The 24,441-nt window shown below is 40.3% G+C and overlaps 1 protein-coding gene across 1 annotated transcript; it reads left to right on the top strand.

Annotated features, from left to right (window-relative positions):
- Positions 1-24,218, top strand: PWP1 (PWP1 homolog, endonuclein). Its single transcript, XM_026499736.4, has 15 exons — positions 1-198; positions 3,119-3,177; positions 3,308-3,492; positions 5,541-5,626; positions 5,725-5,821; positions 7,304-7,414; positions 8,237-8,367; positions 8,955-9,016; positions 14,977-15,073; positions 15,704-15,765; positions 17,160-17,271; positions 18,909-18,999; positions 19,087-19,208; positions 20,211-20,316; positions 21,053-24,218. The coding sequence occupies exons 1-15, from the start codon at positions 127-129 to the stop codon at positions 21,160-21,162; spliced, it is 1,503 nt and encodes a 500-aa protein (XP_026355521.2). The 5' UTR covers positions 1-126; the 3' UTR covers positions 21,163-24,218.
- Positions 24,219-24,441: the final 223 nt, after the last annotated feature.

Below are 24,441 nucleotides of genomic sequence, written 5' to 3'. Positions count from 1 at the left end.
CGCTGAAATGAGCGCCTGCGCGTGCGCTGTGTGCAGGCAGCGGCTCGGGGCTGGTCAGGGAGCCTGGCGGCGGCAAGGTAATCCCACTGCCGCTAGGGCGTGAGGCGTCCCTGAGGTGAGAGGACCATGAACCGCAGTCGGCAGGTGACGTGCGTGGCCTGGGTCCGCTGCGGCTTGGCCAAAGAGACACCAGACAAGGTGAGGCCTGGTCGCCCGGAGGTAGGGGGAGCGGCCTCCTCGCGGCGTCCCCGTCCGGGCCCGCCTGGAGAAGCTGGACGCGCTACAGGCGGCCCTAGCACGGCTGTTGAGACTCGCCGGGGTGAGGCCGGCTTTGGCCTAATTGTGGTGAGGGGCCCTGAGGCTCCGAGTCGGGGGCCGCGCCCCCTCACGGTCCCCTCTCCCAAGTCCAGCCCCACCCCCGAATTCGGGCGCACGTGGGCCCGGCGGGCGGGAAGGGGGCGGGGTGCTGCTGGGAGTGGGAAATCTCCCAGAGCCGTATTGACAGCAGCGAAGCTTCATGTAGAGGGAGCACGTGTGTGAAATCACTTTCCACTCCTGTGCTCGGCGTTCGGAGCTGGATGGGAGCTGTGGTGTAGAAAAACTGGTATGCAGACTGATGTCGTGAGGTTGGGAGTTGAATTAGGAATTTCTTGTAGTAAATCCAAGTGAGATGTGTGGCAGTGGGGGATGAGAGGTAAACAGGGCACATTAAGAAGGAAAAACCTGGGGCATCTGGGTGGCTCAGTCGTTAAGCGTCTGCCTTCGGCTCAGGTCATGATCCCAGGGTCCTGGGATCCAGCCCCGCATTGGGCTCCCTGCTCAGTGGGAGGCCTGCTTCTCCCTCTCCCTCTGCCCCTCCCCTGTTTGTGTTCCCTCTCTCACTGCCTTTCTGTCAAATAAATAAATAAAATAGTAAAAAAAAAAAAAAAAAAAGTAAAACCTGCAGAAGTTAGAGAATGGGTATATAGTAGAGGTGAAGATTATTTAAGTTGTTCAGCTGATGTTTACTAAGTGCTTTCTGTGTTTGGGGCATCTTTCAGGGTCCAGGGATAGGCGTAAACAAAACAGAAAAATTCCCTGCCTTTATGGGGTTGACATGTGCACATATGTCAGTGGGAGTAAATGCTGTGAATGAAAGGAAGGGGGTGGCATTGGATTGAATGTAATTGGGCCAATGATGACAGAGATGAGAAAAGTGATAGGAATGTAAGTGGCTGGGAGGTGAAGTTAACAGGAATGAGGAATTGGAAGAGCCCCTGAAGGTTTAAATTCCACCAGGGCACAGACTGCTTGTTTAATTCACCATTTTCTCCTGGTTTTGGCTCCAGGAGGTACTCATTGCATACATATATAGAGAGAACAGGGCCAGGAAATTATCTCATCAGAAATTATTGAAGGAGGTGGGGCGCCTGGGTGGCTCAGCCGTTAAGCATCTGCCTTCAGCTCAGGTCATGATCCCAGGGTCCTGGGATGGAGCCCCACATCGGGCTCCCTGCTCTGCTGGGAGCCTGCTTCTCCCTCTCCACTCCCCCTGCTTGTGTTCCCTCTCTTGCTGCCTCTGTCAAATAAGTAAAATCTTTAAAAAAAAAAATTATTGAAGGAGGTAGTAGTTGTTATTAAAAAAGGGACATGTAAGCTTTTAAAGGCTATATGAGTTCCAAACGTATCTACACACTGGAACCATTTGGGAAGCTTCAAAAAATACTGATGCCTGGGGCGCCTCACCAGCCTGTTTGGTGGAGCCTGGATCTTGAACTCAGGGTCATGACTTTGAGTGCCACACCCCCTCTGCCCCCCTCGGGCATACAGCTTACTTTAAAAAAAAATACAGTGCCTATGCCCCACATACTGTGATTTAATTGGTCTGGAGTGTGAGAAGATTCCCCCCACATGATTTTAATTGCAGACAAGTTTGGTAACCACTGCTTGAAGAGTTTGAATTTATTCCACAAAATCAAAATAGGAAGAAGAGATTAAGTGTATTCTACAAAATCCCAGAAAAACTGAGATCAATGAGGGTAATTAGAAAAATAAGTATCTTTAAAAAAAGAAATATCTTTTAATTAAACTTAAAAGCCCTTAATTTCTGGAACAATGAAGGTCATCCCTCAAGAGGATTTCCATATTACTAGAGGTGGTTTAGTGCAAACTGAGTGATTGATTCATCGTCTGTCATCAAGCATCCATCCCTACCATGGGCTAAGCACTGAATTATGTGTGTAAACCCACAATGACAAGTTGACTTCTGTCTTCAGGGGCTTACAGTTTAGCAGTGATGGGATGTTTTAAAAGGTTTTGAAGATTGATTAGGTGAAGAAATGCCAGTTTTGAAGTAAAGAGAATGATTCCAATGATCTTTTGAACAGGATCTCCCAAGTGGAGAGTCTTAAAGGCAGCTAGAAAGATGGAAGTGGGAGGGGCACCTGGGAGGCTCAGTTGGTTAAGCACCAGACTTGATTTCGGCTCAAGTCTTGATTTCAGCTCAAGTCATGATCTCAGGGTTGTGAGATCGAGTCCTGTGGCATCAGGCTCCAGGCTCAGCAGGGAGTCTGAAAAAAAAAAATGGAAGAAAGAAAGATGAAACTGGAGTTTGGGGCTAGAGAAGGATGAGTTAGGGGTAATCAGTTCAGAGGTGATAGTTTTAGTCTTCAGAATGAATGAGCTTTGTAAGGAAGTGACAGCATGTGACTCATAGTGAATACCTGGCAGTGAGAACCGGGAAAAGAGCAGGGGACCACGGCAGGGGTGGTCTGTTTAGGAATACCCATAGGGAAAATGAGAAGTAGCTGAAAAGAAATCAGAATAATTGAAAGAAAATGAGATGGACTGTCACAGAAGCCAGTTTATACAAGTTAGTCATTTTTGAAAAGTCTGGGATGAAGTAGACTGAGCAGCTTTTTTTTTTTTTTTTTTTTAACAGTTTCAGGTAGGAAATGGATTTAATTATAAAGACCTGTGAAAATTCCATTTACGGTAAATTTAGGGAGTCTGGATTGAAGTTTGATTCTTGATGTCTTCTGGAGTTATATTTTATATTAGTTTGCAAACTTCTTTTTAATTCAGAGATTTATAATGATTTCCTTAACTGTATGGTAATGAAATGTTTGCTGTCTTATAGGTAGAACTTAGTAAAGAAGAAGTAAAACGTCTCATTGCTGAAGCCAAGGAAAAATTACAGTAAGTTTAGGATTGTTGATGTCTAAAGTCAAGTGCAGATGAAATGTAAATTTTAAACAGAGATGACAAGGTGGTCTTATTATCAAATGGTACCATTTGGGTGATTTATCTTTTTTGTTCCTTGGCGTAGAGAAGAAGGGGGCAGTGATGAAGAGGAGACAGGCGATCCTTCAGAAGATGGCATGCAGAGTGCACGTACCCAGGAACGACCACGGGAGCCCCTGGAAGATGGTGACCCAGAGGACGACAGGACGCTGGATGATGATGAGCTGGCTGAGTACAACTTAGATAAATACGATGAGGAAGGTGACCCAGGTTAGAATTCACTCGCTTCTGGTTTTTAATCACAAGCTCAGTGTATTAGATCATTCTTCTATTGTTTCTGAGCTTCTGTTGTCCTTTACGCCAGTTAAATAATCTGGCTCAAGACTGGGGCAGGTAGCATGTTTCCTAAACTAGTTTAGAAAATAAGCATAGATCTAAAAAAGCATAGTATTACATATTTTATTGCAAGTAGTGGGTATGATCTGTTAACTCGGGTTGGGGGATGGGCAAAATGGGTGAAGGGCTGTGGGAGATACACACTTCGAGTTAGGGAATGAGTAAGTCATGGGGATGAAAGCTACAGCACCGGGAATGCAGTCAAAGATGCTGTGATAAGCGCTGTATGGTGACGGCTGGTTGCTCCACTTGTGAGTGTGGCATGATGTGTGAGTGCTGGAAAGTCACTGTGTTGTATACCTGAAACTAGTATTGTCTCAGCTATACCCGAATGAAAAAAAATTTTTTTTAATCTGTAACTTGTGTCTCTTTGCAATAATGAGAGAGGAGTTATTACCCCATTTTACAAAGAAAACTGAGGCTTACAAAGACGAAGTGACTTTACCAGGGCCACACAGCTGGTGCACAGTGGAGCTGAGGGTTGAACATTCTCTTGCTGCAAAGCCTTTACTCTTCCTGTACACTTCATTAGATGCAGAGAATGGTTTTTTCCATTGGACTCTGAGTTGGGTGCCCCTAAACTTGCTACCATCCTGCTAGGGCAGATGCCATGGGAATACAGAGAAAGGAAGAACTAACCCAGCCTGGAGAAATGGCATTCAGAAACAGCTTCTTGGGGTGCCTGGGTGGCTAAGTCGGTTAAGCATCTGACTTCAGCTCAGGCCATGATCCCAGGGTCCTGGGATCATGCCCTGTGTCGGGCTTCCAGCTCAGCAGGGAGTCTGCTTGTCTCTTTCCCTTTGCCTCTCCCCCTGCTTGTGCTCTTTTACTCTCTCTCAAATAAATAAAATCTTAAAAAAAAGAAAGAAAAAGAAATTGCTTCTTAATAATCCCCACACTGTGTGGATTATTGACTGTCTTTCTTATCCAGTTGAAATTCCCATCTCTGTTGCCTGTCAGATGTTTAAGACGGATTAGTCCTGCCTCCTTAAAGTAGCTTTCCCTAACAGAGTATGTTTCTTTTCCTGAGTTTTACGTCATTTGGGGTTTACTCTAGGTCACCCTTGCAGATAAGCCCTAAGAGAATTCCAATTTGAAATAAGTTTAATGAAAAAGGCATAATAGCACCTCTTTCAGAGTCATACAGCAGATTAGTATATCAGCAGTTCTGAGAAATTTTGTAATAAACCCATTTAACTTTGTGAAACCCATCATTTTTTTAATTTGATATGACCAGGCAACCCCTATTCTGTATTGATTCCAGTGTTTCAGGATAATTTTACCTCTTCTTAATAATGACTTTTTAATAATAACTATATATTTGGGGGGGTGCAGAGGGAGAGAGAATCTTAAGCAGACTCCATGCCCAGCACGGAACCCAACTCAGGGCTTGATCTCATAAGCCTGAGATCACAACCTGAGCTGAAATCAAGAGTCAAACACTTAACTGACTGAGCCATCCAGGTTCCCTATAACTATGCTTTTAATAACGACTACAGGGAGCAAGTTAGAGAATCTGAGCAGAGTGCTAATATTTTCTAAGAGCTTCATAGTTTAATTTTATTAGAACATTGTGAATACCAAGACTATCAGGTATGTGTTCCAAGGTCAAATATAAATTTTTTTTTAAGATTTATTTGAGAGCGTGTGTGCATGTGCGTGTGTTGGGGGAGGGGCAGAGAGAGAGAGGGAGAGAGTCTTAAGCAGACTCCCTGCTGAGCATGGAGCCTGCTACAGACCCTGAGATCCACCCACGCCCCTATAAGTGGCTTTTAAATTCCGTGTGTATTACTCAGTAGTTCCTTTCCTGACTGTGGATGATCTAGTTAATTATGAAATAGATGGTTGGAGCTAAGATGGGCTACCTTAGGAAAATGCTTTTGTCGAAATGACTTTTCATTTCAATTTATGAATTCTTGCAGATACTGAAACTCTTGGTGAATCTCTCTTGGGTCTTACAGTCTATGGAAGTAATGATCAAGATCCTTATGTTACTCTGAAAGATACGGTAAATATTTGCGTGGCTTTTCTAATTATGCTTCTTAAGTGTTTGGAAAACCTTACCAAATACCTGCTTCTAACTAATGACTTATTCTCTCCACTTAGGAGCAATATGAACGTGAAGATTTCTTGATCAAGCCCAGTGACAATCTTATAGTTTGTGGCAGAGCTGAACAAGACCAGTGCAATTTAGAGGTGCATGGTAAGTGGGGGACAGCCCTTACGGAAGGGTTCTCTAAGATGAAAATAATCACTATAATAGTTAGTGTTGTGAATTTTCAGGCACCAGATCCTGCTGGATCTCATTTAAGTTACATTGTTAATTGTACACAGTCTATAGATATGCTGGTCATTGTCCCTGGGCCCGTATGGTCTGGTATGTCGCTCATACCTGACTTTTATTTATGGAAGTAGATCTCCTGGAAGGTGCTAAGGGGGGGGGGGGGGGGCGGTGGGTGTGTTAGTCTTTTATTTGAACATTTTTGCCAGTTTTTCACTCCCCCCTCTCCCCATGGAGAAAACCTAGAAGTAAAGCCATATAAAAATACAGGAAACAATTACAGTTCTATTACCCTGAGGTAATTTGTTGCTTTGGTTTTTTACTCCAGTCTCTTTTCTGGGTACTTCTTCATTATGTGGTGGAGATTGTACTCAATAGACAGGTTTTTATTCTGCTTTTTTCCACAGAATCATTTCACATATTTCCCCTTTATTTCTTCACAAAAACTCAATGCAAGGGCTTCCGTTCCTCTGGTCTCCTTTCCCAGTTCAAGGAATATTTGCACACAACCATGCTTTGAATCTGAAGTAGGCATGGATTTGAATTTTTCATTTGGATTTTGAAATCAGATATATTTAATGTTGATATTTATTAGGTCAACAAACATTAATTGAATAACTTTTCTAAAAAAAAAAAAAAAGACCTTCAAGATGTCTACAGTATTCTGCCTCTAGATTTTCCCTTTTGTTTTTCTTGTCCCTTCTCCTGTGCACATCCTCAGACATGTCTGTCCTTCCTCAACAGTCTACTAGTCGTCTGTCTTTAAAATTTGGGCTCTGTTTTACCAGTGTTGCCTTACCTAATTTTTGAAAGACTTCTTAGTCATTGATGTTAACAGTATTTTTGCTCCTTAACATTATAACTCTGAATGATAAAGAGCCAGTTGTTTTAGTTATCATATTCCAGAAGAGTGTTCACAACAGCTTTATTTACATTGTGGGTCTTTACATATTTAAGAAGTAGTTTTTGACAAGCATTTAGATGTCTAAATGTGAATTATTTCTCTCCAGTGCTATTTTTTGTTTGTTTATTCTTATAGCCAGATAGACCTTTAAAAGGTAATGATGAAGTACTCCCTATGGAGCCGTTATGAGCATTTGTTTTCTGTAGTGGGTGGACCAGAAGATCGGACCATTCTAACCAGTGCACATGCAGATGGGGTGTTAGGCAAATGTCAGTTCTCTGTCACTGTTCCTGTTCATTGGAGCACACCAGGTGACAGGAATGTATGAGACCTGCAGAATTTTGGCCAAGCAGTAATGACTTTGGAGGCTCCTTTTGATGCCATCAAATGTGTCTCGCTTTCAGCACATGGGCTCCTATAGGCTTAACAGGGAGAGTCTGTCCTTTTCAGTGGGATGTGATTTCTTATTCTGACTCAAAGTCTTGTCCCAATATTTTCAGTTTATAATCAGGAAGAAGATTCCTTTTATGTGCATCATGATATACTGCTGTCTGCATACCCTCTAAGCGTGGAATGGCTGAATTTTGATCCTAGCCCAGATGATTCTACAGGTAATTAGAAAAGCTAAGATGGCTCAGTGGTTCCTAGTCCTGTATGTTATTCCTAGCCACGTAAGTTATGTATTCTGTATGAATGCTTTCAGAATTGATTTTTTTAATTGTTATTTTATGAAGTTACATAGTCTTAAAACACAGTCACTTAGTGGTTTTGAGTGTGTGTCTCCAGACTTCAGATAAAGAGGTAGCTGCTGTGCTGTGGGCAGAAGAACAGGCTGACAGCATTAGGGGCTGCAAAACCGCGAAGTTCTCATAAAAACCCAGTGTAAAGTAGCACGATGTGTCCGAAGAGTGTAGTGGCATGACCTTCCTTAGAAATCATCAAGTAAAACCAAAATGAAAAGAGAAGTAGGTTCTTGTGTTAAGTCTTTTTAGCCACAGCTACACACTACTAGTTGCCCCACCCTACTCCTTAATAAAGGTAAAATCTGGTAATACTCATACCTGGCGTCTCATTTGCCAAGCGTATTCACACTTCATGATCTGATTCAGTCCTCATCCATCTGTGAAGATGGAAGATGGTTTTTGTTCTCAGGACCTAAGCAGGGACCCTGGGGCCAAAAGACTGAGCCCTTGTTATTCAAATTCTGGTCCAAGGATCAGCAGCACAGTATTGGCATCACCTGGGAACTGGTCAGAAAGGCACATGTAGGGCGCGCTCAAGACCTGAAACAGAATATGCATTTTAACAATATTCAGGTGATAACGCATGCATATCAAAGTTTGAGAGAAAGTGCTCGAAGACATTACTCAATCTACAGTGCAATATTTTTCATTAGAAATTTTTTAAATCAAATACCTCATTTCCTCCTATAGGAAATTATATTGCTGTGGGAAATATGACCCCTGTCATTGAAGTGTGGGACCTTGATATAGTGGACTCTTTAGAACCAGTCTTCACACTTGGAAGTAAGCTATCAAAAAAGAAGAAAAAGAAAGGAAAGAAGGTAAACTTATAATTACTTAAGCTCTAATGACAGAGAAGTTTACTGGTGGGGTGGAGGAAGGAGAACATGCATTTCTTCAGTCAGACACTTTGGTGGAACAAGACAGATAGTTATGAAGTTACTGCAGCTTCTAGTTTCAAAAGGCTCATCCAAGGAAAAATTGATCTCTGATTGCACAAAACTTCCATTGCTACATTATTCGTCCTTAGACAAACCATTTACTCTCAGGTTATGATCTTTTTTGATATAGTAGCTATTCATACTAATATTCTTCGAATTTTTGAAAAAATTCTGTTTAGTATGTTGAATTCTAAATATCGACGTATTCCTGTAGTTTTTAAGACTTCACTTTGGGGTGGGGGTTGGTATTTATAGAACTGTACCACCTAGATTAAGAACTACTCTAGTTTCTCTTCTGTAAAGAGTATTTATCATGGATCCCTAAAGTAACAGGAAGACAAGGTATTTCTTTAGGTCTTCAAGCAAGTTAAGATCAAACAGTAATCTTAAGATTTAAAGAATCTTTAAAATTAACATGAGTTACAGGGGTCACTTTAATACAAAAAGTAATGAAACAATTATTACAGAGTTCCTCAGCAGAGGGGCATACCGATGCTGTCCTGGACCTTTCCTGGAATAAGCTGATCAGGTAAAAAGAAATCACATTCGGAGGGTTGTTAGAGACTGTAACCACTGTCATCTTACTCATGCCTACACCTGTCTCTGCGTTGTGTGTTGGGGGTCTCTGTGGCCGTGTCTCATTTCCCTGTCCTGCAGTATATGCCACTTGAAGGCAGGAGCTTTGCTGTCTCTATCCCCCCACATCGCCTGCCAGCTCTCTGCTCTGTAGGGGCTCGTTACGTATTTCGTGACCAAGTGCCCTCCCACTACTACCGGGGGGAAGTGTGCCAGTCGTGCCGAATTGTATGTCTTTTCGTGGAAGACATTTCTCTCACTTCATTTAGTTTGCATAAAATCTCATCCAAAAAATTTTTTAAGTGATTTAATTGTAAAATATACATAATATTTACCACTTTATTTTTTATTTTTTTAAAGATTTTATTTATTTATTTGACAGAGAGCCAGAGAGAGAGGGAACACAAGCAGGGGGAGTGGGAGAGGAAGAAGCAGGCTCCCAGTGGAAGAGCCTGATGTGGGGCTCGATCCCATAACACCGGGATCACACCCTGAGCCGAAGGCAGATGCCCAACGACTGAGCCACCCAGGCGCCCCATACCACTTTATTTTCAAGTGTATAGTTCAGTAGACATTGTTATGCAACCATCACCACCAACTCCAGAACTTTTGTCATTTTCCAGAAGTGAAACTATGTATCTATTAATAACTCTCCATTCTTAGCACCCCCAGGCCCTAGTAACCTACTTTGTGTCTCTGTGAATTGACTCTTCCGGTTACATCATATGGGTAGAATTGTATAGTATCTGCCCTTTTGTGACTGGCTTATTTCACTTGGCACGAGGTCATCCATGTTATAGCATGTGGCAAGACTGCCTTCCTCTTTAAGGCTGAATAACATTTCATTGTTCGGATAGCCCACATTTTGTTTATCCATCTGTCGACGAACACTTAGGCTGCTTTCACCTCCTGGCTGTTGTGAGTAATGCTGCTTTACGCACACTGATGTGACTAACACGGGTGTACCAATATCGGTCTTAAGTCCCAGCTTTCAGTTCTTTTGAGTATATCCTCAAAAGTGAAATTGCCGGCTCATAGGGCAGATCTGTGTTTACCATTTTAAGGAGCACTTTTTAGATGCCTTTTGGCCCATTTGTGTAGCTCTTTGGAGATATGTCTGTTTAAGTCCTTTGCCCATTTTTTAATCGAGTTTTTTGGTTTTTCATTGAGTTGTAGTTCTTTATATGTTCCAGATATAATCTCTCATCAGATATGCAATTTGCAAATATTTTCCCATTTGGTGGCTCACCTTCCACTCTTTTGATAGTGTCCTTTGATGCACAAAAGTTTTTGATTTTGATGTAGTCAGTCTATTTTTACTTTTGCTGCCTGTGCATTTAGTGTTATATCCAAGAAACCATTGCCAAATCCTTGTCATGAGGTTCTTCCCTTAAGAGTTTTATAGTCTTAGCTCCTACGTTTAGGTGTTCGATCCATTTTGAGTTAATTTTTGTATGCATATAAGGTAAGAGTTCCACTTCATTCTTTCCCATGTGTCCTCCACATACATATTCTTTATACTGATCCTTAAACAACGATTACCCCAGAAGGCCATTTTCCTAATAGCACAGTTTGTTTGAGGGGCTTCTAAGGCAAGGAAGGTAAGCATTAGGTTGAGCTTACCTGAGGGGTAAGAGCAAACTGGATTGCCCAAGGCGCATTTTCTTAACATCGCTGCGACACGGGCTACTTTGTAACTGTGAGCATGCTCGGGAGGATCCCAGAGTGCTGGCCTGCCTAGGGAGATCCCATCTTCCTGTTTGTGTTCAAACCTCTTCAGAGTTAGAACCATTTGGTGAGGGGCACCTGGCTGGCTCATTCAGTAGAGTATGCGACTCTTGATCTCAGGGTTGTGAGTTCAAGCCCCACGTCAGGTGTAGACATTACTTAAAAAAAATCTTTTAAAAAAATAAAATGCAAGTTCCTGGGCTCTAATCCCTTCAAGACTGAGTCACATCTGGAGCAAGAGCCCAGGAATCTGTTGTGTTGTTTTTGAAAGCTTCCTCAGGTTTTATCTGAATTGGGCCCGTTCTAACTAATGGGCGGACAAATAAGAGACCAAATATGAGTGTGCTGTGCTTTTTAGGAACCCAGTTGTTTACAAATCTGAACTGTCACGGTGATTACATGTACTAAATTCTTATTATAGAACAGCTGTTAGTTTGAGTAACTGAGTTTGTTCTGATGGAACAACCTCGCATCGGTTCCGGCTGATTCAGCAGTGCCTTTCCCCAGCCACAGGTCCCTAGCTGCCTGTAACACTGCCCGCACTAGTACCCCTGTCCCACCCCGTCTGCACTCACGTCTTCTTGACTGTGGGGCCATGTGTGTCTTTGTGCCTTAACTCTTCTACTTTCTCCATCTTATTACAGACCTTGGTTCTTTCCCCTTTCTTTACTGAAAAGGTACAGACTGCTTTTAAATACTTTCCATACATACGCTGGTGCAGAGTTTGGGATCATGGTGAAGACTAACATGTTGAGGGATGCCTGGGTGGCTCAATTGGTTAAGCGTCTGCTTTCAGCTCAGGTTATGATCCCAGGGTCCTGGGATCAAGTCCCACATCAGGTTCCCTGCTCTGCAGGGAGTCTGCTTCTCCCCCTTCATCTCCCCCTCCCCCTAGCTTGTGCTCTGTCTCTCTCATGCTGTCTCTCTCTCAAAGAGAGAGTTTTGTTTTACTATTTAGTAAAACAAAAAACAAAATCAAAACAAAACAAAAAACCCATGTTGATGTTGTTCCTAGTTGGGGACCTTGGTTTCTATTCTAGTAAAATGCTCCCAGTAACAAAATGCATGTTCTGTGCTCATTCATACTCTTATTGTAGTGCTCTTCTTGGGAGTATAGCATTCAGAAGTTTGGGGGATAATTTATTTTTAAGGCTCATACAATAAGAATTTTAATATGGAAGGAATCTCGGATGTTCAGAGAAGTACTAAGATGAAAAAGGTACCATGAAATTTTAACTTTTGCTGTTGGCAGGCATTGAATATAAATAAAATATTGGGAATTTAAGTAACATTAAATCTGTGACATGTTAATGACTTGTATATGGGACTTAATAATAGAAGTTTGAAATTCAGTGATTAGAAAAAAAGAATATGGGGCGCCTGGGTAGTGCAGTCGTTGGGCGGCTGCCTTCGGCTCAGGGCGTGATCCCGGCGTTCCGGGATCGAGTCCCACATCGGACTCCTCCGCTGGGAGCCTGCTTCTTCCTCTCCCACTCCTCCTGCTTGTGTTCCCTCTCGCTGGCTGTCTCCCTGTCACATAAATAAATAGATAGATAGATAGATAGATAGATAGATAGATAGATAGATAGAATATACATGATCCTCTTAAGAGACCCTACCTGTGTCATTGAAATGTGAGTTACAAAACTGAAAGCAGTTTGTATAATGGAAGTATTTCTTGAGGAAATAATTCCAAAAATGAACCCATCAACATTTTATTTTAACAGCATTTTGGTTTTCTGGACAAATATTACTATCACTAATAACTTAATTCTGTGTCGAGCCATTTCAAGCCAGATATTGAAGAATAAGCTTTCAGTTTCAGGAATATCTGTATTTTTACAAGGAGAAAAGGCAGGCAGCTAACATTTATCAGGGGCCTACTATATTCTGGTCATTCAGCCATGTACTTGAATAGTAACCCTTTGAAGTTTGGTGTAGCGATTCTCATTGGCAGGCAAGGAAGTGAGACTGACTTTTAAGACTTAAAACTAATAAATGGCAGCACCAGGAATCATTTCAGGTTTTCTGGGCTCTGAAGCCTGTGTTCTCTTGTAGAACGATGTTATTAGCACTTCATCCCTAAGAGGTAGGCATATTGTTTTTTTCCCTATTAATAGCATTTAATGCCCCTTTTTTATTTAAAAAAAAGTTGAGATATAAATTCACATATCATAAAATTCAATCTTTAAAGTGTACAATTCAGTGACTTGGGGTATATTCCCAAAATTGTACAAGTATCTCCACTAATTCCATAACATTTTCATCAACCCAGAAAGTCCGTACTGTAAGCAGTCACTCCTCTTCTCCTGTCCTTCCAGCCCCTGGCAACCACTAATCTTCTTTCTGTCTCTATGGATTTGACTATCTGGACATTCCTAGAAATGGAATCATAAAATATATGGCCTTATGTGTCTGGATTCTGTCACTTTTGTGTAACGTTCTCAACGTCCATCCTATTACAGCATTTAGTAGTACATGGTTCCTTTTTATTGCTTTTTATTGCTTGAATGGGTTTACCACGTTTTGTGTATCCACCAATGAAGACATTTGTTTTGTGTTTGTTTTTTGCCTATTATGAATAATACTGTAAACATTCATGAACAGATTTTTGCACAGACCTGTTTTCATTTTCTAGGATTATACACCTAAGAGTGTAATTGCTACGCCATATGGTGGTGTCTATACCATTTCCATTCCCACCAGCATGGTAGCTAATTTGTCTGTTCTGCTAGCACTTATTACTGTCTTTTTCATTATAGCTGGCCCGTGAGTATGAAGTGCATCCTATGTTTTCATTTTCATTTCTGTAATGAACAACTTCTCACATGCTCACTGGCTGTTTATAGATCTTCTTTAGAGAAAAGTCCATTCATATTCTTTACCCATCTTCTGATTGGGGTGTCTTTTTATTATTTGGTTGAGAGTTCTTTATATATTCTCGAATCAAGTCCTTTATCATATATATTACTTACAAATCATTTTCTCCCATTCTGTGGACTGTCTTTTCACTTTCTTGATGATTTCATTGGCTATACAAAAGTTTTTCATGTTGATGATGTCCAGTTCATTTATGTCTCTTGTTTCTTAGGCTTTTCATGTCCTACCTAAGACACCATTGCCTCACCCAGGGTCACAAAGATTTATACCTGTTTTCTTCTGAGAGTTTAATAGTTTTAGCTGTTACATTAGTAGGTTCATGATCTATTTTGAGGTAGTATGAGATAGAGGTCTAACTTCATTCTTTTGCATGAGGATATCCAGTTGTCCCTGAACCATTTGTTGAAAATACTGTTGTTTTCCTCATTGAACTGTGAATAATCTTAACATCCTTGTCAGAAACAAATGACCATAAATTTTGAGGATTTATTCTTCATTCTCTTCTGTTAACCGGTGTGTCTGTTCTTAAGCCAGTACCACATTGTTAGGATTACTGTGGCTTTTCAGTCCATTTTGAAATCCAAACTGAATTTTCAACTTTGCTCTCTTTTCTAAGATTATTTTGGCTATTCTGAGTCCCTTGCATTTCCATATGAATTGTTTTTTAAGATTTATTTATTTTAGAGCACGCATGAATGGGTGGGACAGAGGGAAAAGGAGAATGAATCCCAAGCTGACTCACACCAAGCACAGAGTCCAATGAAGGTCTTGATCCCGTGACCCACGAGGTCACAACCTGAGCGAAAACCAAAAGTCGGATACTCAACTGACTGAGCCACCCAGGCAACCCTCCATATGAATTTTAAAGCCAGCTTGTCCATTCTCCACCAAAAATAAAGTCTGCAGGGATTTTGAAAGGGATTGCTTGAATCTACAGCTCAGTCTTAGATGGCAGTATTTTGTCCTAACAACATTAAATCGGAGCACCTGGCTGGCTCAGCCGGTGGAGCAGACAACTCAGTCTCAGGGTCGGGAGTCTGAGCCCCACACTGCGTGTAAAGATTACTTCAATAAATAAGTAAATCTTTTTTAAAAGATGAAGTCTTCCAATCCATGAACACGGGATATCTTTCCATTCATTCAGATACTCTTTCTTTCAATAATCTTTTGTAGTTTTCAATATGTAAACCTTAAATGCGTTTGTTAAAGTATTTATTCCTTTTGTTGTTATTGAAAATGGAATTCTTATATTTGGTGCTCTTGACTTTAAAAACAATTACCTGATTTGTCTCCTCCCTTTCTCAGAAACGTGCTGGCAAGTGCATCAGCTGACAACACTGTAATTCTGTGGGATATGTCCTTAGGGAAACCAGCAGCTAGCCTTGCTGTACACACAGACAAGGTATGGTGATTGAGTGGATAAAAGGGATTCTAAAAAATATGGGACAGATGTTGGCTACAATAATCCCAAGCATTTATATATGGCTTTTTGTGAATTACAAAGTGCTTTGACATGCTGTCTTCCTGGACCCTCACAGAGCCCATCTTAGAGATGCAAATGTGGAGACAGTTGAAGTGACTGGAAACGTTAGTACTCTGCAGCATGATTACAGACCCACAAAGAGACAAGGGTGGGGGTCACCAGAGGAGGTTAAAGAATTTAGCAGATCTGTTATTGCAGAACTCCGGGATCAGGTGTGCTGGTGTACACTGTGGGACTTCAGAGTATGTAGAGTTGTCCAGTGAGTTTGATTGCTCCCTTTTTGTTCTCAGTATATTTAACATTTGAGGGACATAAGTATTCTGCCAAACACAACTTGAGAAATCCTGCATTGTCTTTGAAGTATCCACTTTATTTGAAAATGTTTTGTCCTTTTGATTATGTAGTACATTTGTTTCTTTAAATAGTACTATATTTCAAAGGGAAAAATTTACGGAAACACTGCCAAGTTGATTTTCTTGATAAAGTACTAAGCAGTTTTAACAAAACCAAACAAACACAGATTTGTTCCTTTATGTTTTCTTCTATTAGGTCCAGACTCTGCAGTTCCATCCATTTGAAGCACAGACTCTGATTTCTGGATCCTATGATAAGTAAGAAAACACGGCAGGAATTATCGCTGCTGTTTTTATCCTCTAATTCATTAGTATCACTTGATGCTCAGATAGGATATAATACTGAGTGTTTGAACTTACAGTAATACTTACTCGTCCTTCTCAACTTTGGTCCTTTCAGTCTGCAAGGGAATGTGGTTCTGTCGTAATAATGTAGCTCCTCACGAGCAACTACTTTGATTTTCAGAGGGCATAGGAGTTAGCCATTGCTATGAAACAGGCTGTCCCAAAATTCAGAGACTTAAAACAGTAATTTCTTATGCCACTGCAAGATTAAGCTAATCTAGGCTAGGTTCACCTGATAGTCTGCTGATCTTGGCTTGGCTTGGTGGGGCTTTGGAGATTTGGCGCTCCTTGTTTGACATCCTCATGGGACCAGTGGGCTAGCCCACACATGTTCTCATGGTGAGGTCAGAAGCTTAAGCAGAGAGGGGCGCCTGGGTGGCACAGCGGTTAAGCGTCTGCCTTCGGCTCAGGGCGTGATCCTGGCGTTATGGGATCGGGCCCCACATCAGGCTCTTCTGCTGTGAGCCTACTTCTTCCTCTCCCACTCCCCCTGCTTGTGTTCCCTCTCTCGCTGGCTGTCTCTATCTCTGTCGAATAAATAAATAAAATCTTAAAAAAAAAAAAAAAAAAACTTAAGCAGAGATACCAAACAAAGCCTCTTGAGACCTAGGCTCAGAACTAGAACACTTCTGTCTTACTGGCCTGAAACCGATAACACAGGGCGGGAAACAGACTGCCTTTATGGATGAATTTCTACATTCCTGACAGGGGGTGTGGATTTGGGAGAGGTGAAGAATTAGACCCATTATAGTCTTTCCCAGGGGTTCCAGTCCTGCATGTGCATCTTTTTACAGATCGGGTCTGAAGGTGGGAGAAAGACTAGGAGAAGCAGAAACTAACCTGCAGTCTTTGATTCCTTACTCTTTTGAAGAGTGATAGGTTTATATTTTTTAGTTGGGAATTAAAAAATCTATCCATTGGCTCCCCCAACAAAGTAACTTGCTTGTAGAGAGTAAATGTGGCTAAGACATGAATTATCTGGCACTGAGCACTGCTGGGAACAGAAAATTCGAAGTTGTCCTGGTCTTTTGGAAGTAGAGAGGATTCATCTTGTAAGTGGAGGGCTCAGCCTGGAGATGGTCAAGCCTGTTCTGATACCCAGAGCCACCAGTGCCTTCAGGTGACAGAACCAGAGTCCACCAGTGAGTGAAAGTCAACTCTACTTTATTTTAGAACCTTAAAACAGGCTTTAAATAATTGGATCTTGAGTCCACAGTGTTGTTTTGTTACCATTTCATTATAAATAAACATGAAACACATAGAAGAATTGAACTCCTAAAATCCTAACTTGGCCTGTCTGTGTCCAGGTCAGTGGCTTTGTATGACTGCCGAAGTCCAGATGAAAGCCATCGAATGTGGCGATTCAGCGGGCAGATTGAGAGAGTGACTTGGAATCACTTTTCACCTTGTCACTTTTTGGTGAGACTACGTGCTACTGTTTTGCTTATCTAGGTTACTAATGATTTACTCTAATTCCATGATAGAATCTCTGAGAAGCTTTTTCTAGTGGGTGAGTGGTTGGAGGGGGGTGTTTTCGGGTTGTTTTTGTTGTTGTTGTTGTTTTGAGATCAGGAGTCACATGTTCTACCAACTGAATCATCCAAGTGCCCCGTTTTTTCTGTATTAACATCATGAAATAGTTAGATTTTAGGGTTAAAAAAATTTTTTTAAAACAACAATGGATCAGCCACAAATGTAACATGAAAATGATTTTGCTAATTTTCAGCCATTTCAAATTGCCACATTTTAGATACTGATTTTCATTGTATTATTAATGTGTTTCTTTGAAATATTAAGTATGGCTAATCTGTTTTTTAATGGTTAATTTCATCCAAAAAGGTATTCTTTTATTTAAATTAAATGGAGCTACCGTGATGAGAATGCCAGCCTATTTAATTAATATAGCAGTCTCCCAGATAGGAAAAAGTGTTCTTTGTTTAAATATCCTTAATATTTGTAGGATAACAGTGTTCTATGTAACATCCAAAGATTCCACAGACCTTTCAATACATGGAGAAATAAAATCACAGCTTTCATCCAGAAGATTAAAGAAATTGTGATACATCCATACGTTTCCTAACTTTTCTAAAGTAAAATATGTAGTACTTAATGAGGGGAAAACAGCTTCCTTAAAATATGTGGACAGTTTTAATAAGGTTCCTGAAACGACGATTCTGAGCACACTTAATCTCATCTCTGTGTTCAGAGGTGCACTGTGTTCCCAGCTGTGTGGCCTGAAGCCAGGTTCGTTTTATGGTGATCAGCGGTGAGGTCCCAGTTGTACTTGAATGTTGTGTTGCACTTTGGCTCTCGACCCTCAAGCACACATATTTCCTGAGGTTATTTCCTAACAAGTTTTCATTGGTACTAAAATCACAAATATTTAGGAAAATGGGAAGTGATAAAATGGTTCACCTCCTTCCTTCCAGGCTCCCCAGGATGAAACCTCCGTCCTCTTCTGCTTTTGTTCCCTTCGCAGCCCAGCCGTCAAGACTGTATCACTTGTCCCTTTTTTCCTCCCTGTTTCCTGTCGTGCCTGTTGCCCAAAGCCGGCACACAGGCCCAAGTCTCTCTCCCATCCTTGACTAGGTCTGTCTCTTGGTTCCTTCTTTCCTCCCCTTTCTTGGAAGTGTAACAACCCGCCGTAATCTGCCTGCCTTATCTGATTAAACCTTTCCATAAAGCGCGGTTTCCTTGGCTTCCCTGACCTCCTTTGTTATACTCTCTCTCCCTGCTTCCGTGAGCTCCTCCGCAGCCTGTACCTTAAGCGGCTGTGCTGCCCAGGCCTCTGTTTTCTTGGATCTGACCTCTGCTTGCACAGCCCTCACCCACACCACCACCAGAGCTTCCTCCTCAGTCCCACGGCACGGTACACGCACCAGCTGCAGCAGACCGTGCGGGAGCAAACTCCGCCCATGCCTAAGTAAATCTGCCCTGTTCTTTTTTAATAAGTGCCTCAGGTAAATAGGTGGTTTTCACTATAATTTAAACTGTTTACCCACTGCTAAATTTTATTGCCATGTAGCATGACCTTGCCCATCTTTTACTCTTTCCAGGCCAGTACAGATGACGGCTTTGTATATAATTTGGATGCACGTTCAGATAAGCCAATTTTTACACTTAATGCGCACAATGATGAAATCTCTGGTGAGCACAAGTAGTGTTTCATTTCTATTAACTTATGATGAAGTAAATCTGTACTTCAGAGTCTGAACTAATCTTCTCTTCCTTTAGGTCTTGATCTAAGTAGTCAAATCAAGGGATGTCTTGTGACAGCATCAGCAGACAAATATGTGAAGATCTGGGACATATTAGGAGACAGACCAAGTCTGGTTCACTCTAGGGACATGAAAATGGTAAGAATTTCTCTGGACATCTTTCTTTTCTGCTTTTTTGTTTCTGACCTGTATTGTCATCTTTCCCTAGGACTCACTGCATTAAGGAATGTGGATTTGTTGGGAAGTTCATTTGAGCTTAGTCAAATTTGGTGGGAGGTTTGTGACTTAGTCATTGATTCCTCTAAAACTGTCCTATCTGACACGATGAACAGTTATTTGGTAAGAAGGGTGGAAAGAGGATTTTCTAGGACTTAAGTGGAATGGCCATAGTGTTCTTTAACCCTGAATTGAGAGCCATCCCAGAAAGCTTGGACCTGTAGGGCACTGTAGCTATTAGGGTCAGTTTAATCTATCATACCTCTCTCTGCAGGACTAGTTTTGACTGCACTGACATGGATTACTATGTAGTAGCAAAAAATTTTAGAAATAACCAGAATTCATTTAGCAGATATTTACTGAGCACCTACTATATGCCAGGCACTGAGTTAGTATAATTGTAGGTGTAGAACACTGCACATCTCCTCGTACAAATATATGTGGGGAAAGTAAGTTAGATGCAATTATATAATACTATCTCCTGCTTACATTTGTTTAAATTTAGAATATCTTATCCCAAAACATAAACAGTGATTATCTTAGTGATTTTTAAACTTTTTCATGTTTATATTTTCTGTAATGCATATAAACATAAAAAAAATTAGAAGTTTAAAAAATGACTTAATGGTGACCTGTAGTAGCATCATTGCTTAAAAAGGAAAATAAAAGTTTCTGGGAATACTGAGCAGATTTGAGACCTGAGCAGTCAGAGTGCACACATCCTCACAGAATGGCCATCGTGCTGAACTTATGTGGCTTTGTTTTGTAATAATATTCCTGCCACCTTGTCTCTGAACTACTTTGCAAGAGGCTTAAAAGAGATACTGGTGAGTTGGTTCAAATTCGTGTAGATAGGAGCAGGGGTTTAGATCGTGGCTTTCTGGAAGGACTGAAATCACTGACCATCTGTTTTCTTCTTCCTAGGGAGTTCTGTTCTGTTCTTCCTGTTGCCCTGATTTGCCATTTATTTATGCCTTTGGAGGTCAGAAGGAAGGGCTTCGGGTCTGGGATATAAGCACAGTCTCATCAGGTAAAAAATCTTAATTGCCTTTTTCTAAACAAGAAAAATGTGTGGTTTGAATACATTAGGTAGAGCTAGTATTCATCCTGTAATGTAGTCTGCTTGGGGAGATAGACCAGATCACATGTAATGTGGAGATGTTCATGTTCACAAATTTGTCTTCACAATTTAAATGACCATTTTAAAAAATTTATGACAAAATATGAATTTATGGGAAAGCTGGAAGGAAATATAACGTGATCTCTAAGAACAGCCTGCCTTTTCTCAGCTACTTCCTACAAAATCCAGCTTTCCTTGAGGGACCACTCCCCTCCCTTCAAGGGAACCTGGCTGCTTGCTTATTACCTTGAGGTAGTCTGGTTTGTCCTATAAACACAGAAGACCATAGCTCCACTGATTACTGACTCTTCCATGTAGAAAAACGGTTCTAAATCCAAAAAAGGTTTTCTGCTAGTTCTGATACAGAGAAAGATGAAAGAAAAAGTAGTCACTTTATCAAGGGAAATATTAAATGAAACCGGGACAACACAAAGAAAGTTAAATGGTAGACCAATTTAAAACACAATTAACCTCATTCAGAATGTTAATTTGGATTTCTTAGTTGGTCATTTCATTTCCCATTTATAAAGGGTTAAATATATTTTCATAAAATTTCCACACTAGGGCAGAGAACCATACTGTTCATTTCTATATCTTATAGGTTCTTAATTTTCTGATCTGGTAATTTCTTAACTTTATTTTTTAGTAAATGAAGCATTTGGAAGACGAGAGAGGCTTGTTCTTGGCAATACAAGAAGTTCGTCCATTAGTGGCCCTTTTGGGAGCAGGAGCTCAGACACACCAATGGAATCTTAATGCAGAGCATAAAATTTCTGGTTTTTATCACCTTAACTCAGTTTTAAAAAACTGGCCTAGAAGCATCCATGTGTGGCTACAGCCACATAGTGACTGAAACAAACTTCATTTCCTACTGCCAGACATTCCTCTGCAGCTATGGTGGCAGCACAAACAGGGCTGGTGTTTGTGCTTGCCTTTTAAATGTGTGGTGTTTAGGGCTCCTACTGCATTTCTTGAAGAGGATAATAAAGAGGTTTTTAAAAAATAATTCCTTAAATATGCCGTGTGTCATAGGTAACCTACAGGTTTGTAAAATAGGTAGCATACAGGTTTGTAAAATAGGTAGCAATTTATGGAATTTTAGAAAAAGAAAATCCTCTGATCTTAAAAGATGGGTAAACCCAAGCCTAGAAAGGCTGTGATTTGTCCAACATTGTACAGTAACCATAAACAAACAGGGGCTGGTGCCCCAGGAATTGTTCTTTTCTGACTTGACTTGTTTTCCAATTAATGTTCATGATTTTAGAAGTGTTCTAAAGTTCAGTAACTAAAAAGTGGCATGTCTCTTTTCCCCCAGCATGGTATTCACTGTTATCAAAGAAAAAAGAGGCATTACATTATAAAGGTTTCAGCCCAACAAGAGGATAGAACATTCATAAATATCATAGGAGCAGCTAAATATATAAAGCAAATGCTAACAGACCTAAAGGGAGAAATAGCAATACAATAACAGTAGTGGACTTTAATACCCCACTTTCATCAATAGACCAGACAGAAAATCAATATGGAAACATTGGCCTTAACAGCCATACACAGAACATTCCTTCTGAAAGCAAAGAACACACATTTTCTCAAGCACACATGGAAAATTCTCCAGGATAGATCACACATACCACAAAGTCTTAATCTTTGCTGACCACAGTGGTATGAAACTAGAAAATTACATGAAGCACACTGGAAGATTTGCAAATACATGGAGATTAAATAACATGCTACTGAACAGCCATTGGGTCAAATAAGAGAAAAAATACCTTGAGACCAGTGGAAACACCACATATGAAAACTTAGGGGATGCAGCAAGAGCAGTCCTAAGAGAAGTTCACTGCATTCAATGCCTGTATCAAGAAACAAGAGCTCTCAACCTAATTTTACACCTCAAGAAACTACAAAACATGAACAAAGCCCAAAGTTAGTGGAAAGAAGGAAATAAAGATCAGCGTGGAAATACATGAAATAGAAGCTAAAATGAATCTAAGTTTTTTTTTTTTTTTTTAAAGAAAATTGACGACAAACCTTTAGCTAGACTAAGGAAAAAGGATGCAAAATCAAACATGAGAAAGTTGTTACAACTGATAGACCACCAAAATAATAGATCATAAGAGACTACTATGAACAGAGTACAACAAATCAGATAACTTAGAGGAAATGAAAAATTCCTAAAAATATACTACCTACCAAATCTGAATCATGAAGAAATAGAAAATCTGAAGGGACCAATTACTAGTAAGGAGATTGAATCAGTCATCAAAAACCTCCCAACAAACAGAAGTTAAGGACCAGACAGATTCACTAATTCTACCAAACATCTGAATAATACCTAACCAATCCTCAAACTCTGAAGAGGAGGGAATACTTCAAACTTGTTTTATAAGGCCAGCATTATCCTGGTATTAACTAGAAAAGGACACCACACAAAAAAATATAGGCCAGTATCCTGATGAACATAGGTGCAAAAAGCTTCTACAAAATACCACATTCAACAATCAAAGGATCCTATGTCGTAATCAAGTGGGATTTATTCCAGGGATGCAAGGATGGCTCAATACCTGGAAATCAATCATGATACATTTCATTAACAAAGGATAGAAATCATAAGCTCACCTTAATAGATGCAGAAAAAACATCTGACAAAATTGAACATCCACTATAAGAACAAACTGGTTTAGCAGGAATGTACCTCGACATAATAAAGGCCATATATCACAAGTGTACAGCCAACATCTCAGTGAAAAATTGAAAGCTTTTCCTCCTAAGATCAGAAACAAGACAAGGATGCCCACCTCCTTTTATTCAACCTAGTATTGGAAGCCCATAGCAATTAGGGTTTGGAAAAGGAAAAAGCATCCAAGTCAGACTCCACCAAAAAACTGTTAAAAATAATAAAATTCAGTAAGGTTCCAGGGTACAAAAATCAATATGCAGAAATCTGTTGTACTTCTATATACTAACAATGAACTATCAGAAATTTCATAATCCCATTTACATTTGCATCAAAAAGAAAATAGGAATTTAACCAAAGGGGAAAGACCTGTACCCTGAAAACTGTTAAGACACTGGTGAAAAAAATTGAAGTCAAATAGGTAAAAAAGATGATGATCCATGCTCTTGGAATGGAAGAGTATTGCTAGGATGTCCACACTACTCAAAGTAATCTACAGATTCAGTGTAATCCCTATCTAAATTCCAGTTGCGTTTTTCACAGAAATAACCCTAAAATTTGTGTGGAACCACCAAAGAACCCCAAATAGCCAAAGCAATCTTTTTTTTTTTTCCCCTTAAGATTTTATTTTCAAGTAATTGCTACATGCCACATGGGACTCAAACCCACAACCCAGGATTCAAGAGTCACACACTCTACCAACTAAGCCAGCCAGGCTCCCCTAGCCAAAGCAGTCTTGAAAAAAAACAACAAAGATGAGGCATCATGCTTTCTGATTTCAAGCTATGTTACAAAGCTACAGTAATCAAAGTAATATGGTATTGCCATAAAAACAGACACACAGATCAATGGAACAGAATAGCCCAGAAATAAACCCATGCATACATGGTCAACCTATAACAAAGGAACCAAGAATATACAATGGATAAAGGACAATCTCTCCAATAAATAGTGCTGGTTAAACTGGATGGCTACATGGAAAAGAATGAAACTGGACCACTATCTTATACCATATATAAAAACCAACTCAAAATAGATTAAGGCCTGACCATAAGACCTAAAGCCATAAAACTCCTAGAACATCGGTGATAATCTTGACATTAGTCTTGACAATGATTTTCTAGATCTGACAAAAGCAAAAGCAATAGCAACAAAAAATAAGTTGTTTGATAGCACCAAATTACGCTTCTGCACAGTGCAGGAAACCAACAAAATGAAAATGCAACTTACAGATGGATGAGAATATTTGCAAATCCTCTGATAAGGCGTTAATACCCAAAATATATAGGAAACTCCTACAACTCAATAGCCAAAAAAAAAAGAAAAAAAAATCTGATTAAAAACGAGAGCACTTGAAT

Source organism: Ursus arctos, unplaced genomic scaffold (genome assembly GCF_023065955.2).
Source record: "Ursus arctos isolate Adak ecotype North America unplaced genomic scaffold, UrsArc2.0 scaffold_21, whole genome shotgun sequence".
In the NCBI taxonomy this organism is placed as follows: Eukaryota; Metazoa; Chordata; class Mammalia; order Carnivora; family Ursidae; genus Ursus; species Ursus arctos.
Note: the sequence above shows the minus strand (reverse complement) of the source record. Positions and strands in the feature narration are given on the sequence as shown.